The sequence below is a fragment of the Branchiostoma floridae genome, chromosome 1 (genome assembly GCF_000003815.2).
Source record: "Branchiostoma floridae strain S238N-H82 chromosome 1, Bfl_VNyyK, whole genome shotgun sequence".
Lineage (NCBI taxonomy): Eukaryota > Metazoa > Chordata > Leptocardii > Amphioxiformes > Branchiostomatidae > Branchiostoma > Branchiostoma floridae.
Window position 1 is genome coordinate 3,512,925 of NC_049979.1, and position 4,326 is coordinate 3,517,250.

The 4,326-nt window shown below is 41.5% G+C and overlaps 1 protein-coding gene across 1 annotated transcript; it reads left to right on the forward strand.

Moving 5' to 3' along the window:
• The first annotated feature begins 808 nt into the window (after positions 1 to 808).
• LOC118428823 lies at positions 809 to 4,100 on the forward strand. The gene is made up of 2 exons (XM_035839048.1): positions 809 to 1,115; positions 3,270 to 4,100. The coding sequence occupies exons 1-2, from the start codon at positions 834 to 836 to the stop codon at positions 3,459 to 3,461; spliced, it is 474 nt and encodes a 157-aa protein (XP_035694941.1). The 5' UTR covers positions 809 to 833; the 3' UTR covers positions 3,462 to 4,100.
• The last annotated feature ends 226 nt before the right edge of the window (positions 4,101 to 4,326 follow it).

A 4,326-nucleotide genomic window follows, 5' to 3' on the forward strand; every position in this document is an offset into this window, starting at 1 on the left:
GAGTTCGGAGACCTCATATCTCCATTAAATAGCCTGATTATGTAAACTATTTCCACAGTTACATAATCTATGCTTGGTTATGTATACATTTAGACAACTTACACTGGTCCCAATGTTGATTGTGCAATCATTTACCATTTATAAGAAGTGTAGCACTTTTATACTTATTATGTAAATTAAGGACATATTTGCATAATTGATATCTGTTAATGTTCCACTAGCCACAAACTACATATAAGACAGGTATTTGAGTCCTACAATGGCAAACACTACAAATATAGATTTTCCTCCTTAATTATGCAAATCAAGTGCCAGTTTTTTTTTTGCATTTGATTATGTACATCTCTGTGTAAGCTACCTACATACCACATATCATCTAAATTTGTCATTCCCTTGTCCAGTTATCCTCCTTAGAAGATTTTGAGGAAAACGCCCCTGCAGTTCCAGAGCAACCTGCTAGGGGACCCATACATACACCACATATTCCTTACATCACAAGCTATCTGACACCAAAAAAATCAAGACCATAGCACATCCAGGTCAAAAGATACAAAAACGGAATTTCTGCTGCAGTACCAAGGTCACATACCAGGGGCCCTAAATTGACCTTAACCTCAGTCTTCCCAAAACCTACCCACATACCAAATATCATGGCAATCCATCCAGAGATTCTTGAGTTATGCTGACCACAAATATTCGGAAACACAAACAAACAAACACACACACACACACAGACACACACACACACAGACACACACAAAAACTATATCTCCATTTTTCCTGGAGATAACAAACATTGTCATTTGAAACCCGGCCGAAAATGTGTGTGCAAAATGGCTGAAAACGCGTGTGTCAACGATGTCAACACGCACCCAGTCAATGATGCTTCATCACAGGTCGGAACATTCCATGGGAGGTGGGGACGCACGTCGTGGAGGGTGGAAGAGGCCACAAACATCGTCGAGCGAGTTCGACTCCCTAACTCTGTCTGCAAGAGGGGGGGCAGGTCATTTGAGTTTTCGCCCAGCGACGGTGCCGTTCTCCGGGTCCCTCCGCTGAGCAGCTTCTCCTCACTCCGGTTCTGCAGGATCATCGACCTCGGGTATCGACTGGATGTGAGTGTGTCTGTTTGAACCTTTGTTACCTCCATGAAATGTCATGGAGGTTATATTTTTACCTCCATGAAATGTAATGGAGATTATATTTTACCCTGCGTTTGTCTGTCTGTGTGTGTGTCTGTGTGTAAACAAGATAACTCAAGAACGGCTGGGTGAATTGGTTTCATACTTGGTGTGTTGGTAGTGTGAGATGAAAGCTGGAAATGAATAGATTTTGAGCCCCCTAGCAGCTTCCCTTGGTATTGCAGCGCAACTTCCGGTTTTGCTATCTCGTGTTCTGAACAAGCTATGGTCACGATTTTGGGGTATTAGATAGCTCTTGTGCTCAGAAAAAAATGACATAAGTTTGGGCCCCCTAGCGGCTAGCTTTGGGAAAGCAGGGGTATTTTTGTCAAAAACTGCTGACGAGAATAACTCAAGAAGGGAACAACGGATTTGCATGATTTTTGGTATGTAGGTACCTTAGACAATGTTGTACAAGATAAGATACTAATTATGCAAATTAGGAATAAATCTGCATAATTGATGAGAATATCCTATCATAGCAGTTTTTCTATGTATCTCTTGTCCCGGGCGTGATATGGTCGAGACATTTGGGTGGTAGATGGCTTTTAGCGTTATGACAAAGTGGAGCAAGTTTCAGTCCCCTAACATTTAATTGTGGAACTGCAGGGGCGTTTTTGTCAAGACACTCCAAAGAGGATAACTGCAGAAAGGAAGGACGGATTGCCTGCATTTTAGGTATGCAGGTAGCTTGGGCAAAGATGTTCATAATGATATGCATTTTATGCAAATGAGGACTTAATTTGCATAATCAATGAGGAAATATATACATGTACAATGTATAATTCCATTGTTTGCAATAACTGGACTTCGATAAATGTAACACTTGTTAATTGTTATCGGTGGAACATATGCAGATATGTAATATGCAAATGAGGAAATTATTTGCATAAGTTATGCAAAAATTGCAAAACAGCTTAATGATTAATGATCTGAATTGGGATATTTACTTGTGACATGTGTACTGTACGTTATTCAATGATAAACATCACCATGCATAAATCATGTTAATGTTAAGTCATTTGCATGAAATTAACAAAAGCTCTAAATATTCATGAGGTATGAGGTCGCCGAACTCTAGTTTATTCATGAGAGGCTCAAATCGGCCTGCAGGCCGATTTTCATTGAGGTCATGTTGGAGGTAAGGGTCAGATAGAATATAACAGAGATATAGATTACGTCGAGTCCTGATAAATCAACATATATCATATACGTCAATGAAGGTTAGACATCCAAGTACGAGGGGCATTCAATAAGTAATGCCCCTGACCCATTTCCCATAGCAGGATATTAATGAAACTTGGCACAGTTATTAGTCTTTCTCTTCATAGGAAACACCCAGAGTTTTGCATTTCTCCCATCATTTGATGTAGCTCTGGACACCGTTCTTGTAGGACATCCCAGGTTGGTCCTCCGACAGATGCCTCATCAATGGCAGAAGAGGGACGACCAGGTCTGGGAGCTGTTTCCACAGACTTCCGACCTTGTTTGAATTCAGGATGCCAGCGTTTTACAAGGTCATATGATGGGGCATCATCACCATAAGTTTTTTTCATTTCATCAAAAGTCCCCTTTGGTGTGCGTCCTTTCAAATACAAAAACCGGATCACTGCGCGACACTCAACATGCTCCATTTCACACCTGGTCCATTTCACACCTGACTCAGTTCAAACACCAGTAAATCAGTAACCACAGTTAGTTCAGAGCTGTTTTTTGCAACATAACCCATAGACATATGACTCATTACACATGCAAAATTTCATTTAGATCAGACAACTGGAAGTGGGTCAGGGGCATTACTTATTGAATGCCCCTCGTAATAAGATACACCAAGCAACTGAATATGAAATCATATCTGTTTCCCTTCTGTGCAATCTGTGTAAATTCCTGAAAAGCAGTACTAGTCCCTGATGGGAGCTTACTCTGGTAAAAGAATAAAGAAATAAGAATAAAAATATAGAGAAGTAAATAATCTTTTCTGTCTGCTATTCCTAGTCAGTTACTGTGTAGATTGTTTGTTTGTTTTGACGTGGTCATTGATTGTTAGATATAGAATGACTTCCTCTGTTATTTCATGGCACCCGGCAGGTTGTGGCCAAAATGTCCAGTGCTGGTAGTCCGAAGGTAAAGATCCCCATCAAGATATGCTCCTGCAGGCACCACCCCCACGGCACCGCCCAGCCTTCCTTTGCAACACCTTGTGCGGCCCCACAGGACAGTGCCCAAGACAAGACAAGACAATTAGGACAATTAGAAATTGCTATCCTATCAGGGCTCTAGCCAGCGTCCGTTTTTCCGTCAATTGACGGAAATTTGCTGCGTGTGACGGAAAAATTTTAAAACCAATCCGTCAACCTTGACGGACAAAAATTCTTGGTGGAAGCTACAGGTGGTTTGGGGACGCTGTCTATGGCCATAAAAGCCACGCACTGTTTGTTTCGCTATTGTTATTATTGTTGACGAAGTGTGTCGGCGCCCTTTAGCATACGATAATCTCATTAAAAACCTGTTTTTCAAGGTCTCAGTTCAGTCTTTCTAACTCCTGGAAGAGTGTTTTTGCGACAATGGGAATTGGCTGACGGAAAAAAAAATTCGAGCTGGCTAGAGCCCTGTATCCTATATTAACTTTTTTATACTGCCACCTTGAAGTTTATATATGCTACAAATATGTGACATTTTGGATAAAATTGTATTGTACTATTGTGTTTTAAAACGATGTGAGCGGAATGTATTTCAGCTTACAGCCTATATAATATTTATACTACTTATAACCGATTCGTACATTAAGCAGCTTACTCAAGACAGCGGTTTGGACCTGCAGCAACTTCCCACAGCGATGGGTGACAAAGAGGGGTGGTGGAAACTAGTTATGTGCAGATTCCGAGCGAGCTCCCCGGAGTGAGTGAGTGAGTGAGTGAGTGAGTGAGTGAGTGTGTGAGTGAGTGAGTGAGTGTGTGAGTGAGTGAGTGAGTGAGTGAGTGTGTGAGTGAGTGAGTGAGTGAGTGAGTGAGTGAGTGAGTGAGTGAGTGAGTGAGTGAGTGAGTGAGTGAGTGAGTGAGTGAGTGAGTGAGTGAGTGAGTGCTCCTCTCCCAGACGTGAAAGTATAGCCTGAAGAGTAGGAGGAGAAATAACTAAACTAATACTA

What these genes read in the sequence shown, in the direction of transcription:
- LOC118428823 (XM_035839048.1), top strand. Translation starts at nt 834, where the DNA reads ATGGCTGAAAACGCGTGTGTCAACGATGTCAACACGCACCCAGTCAAT. An exon ending in ACCTCGGGTATCGACTGGAT is followed by an intron (nt 1,116 to 3,269) that starts GTGAGTGTGTCT and finishes GGCACCCGGCAG; the next exon opens with GTTGTGGCCAAAATGTCCAG.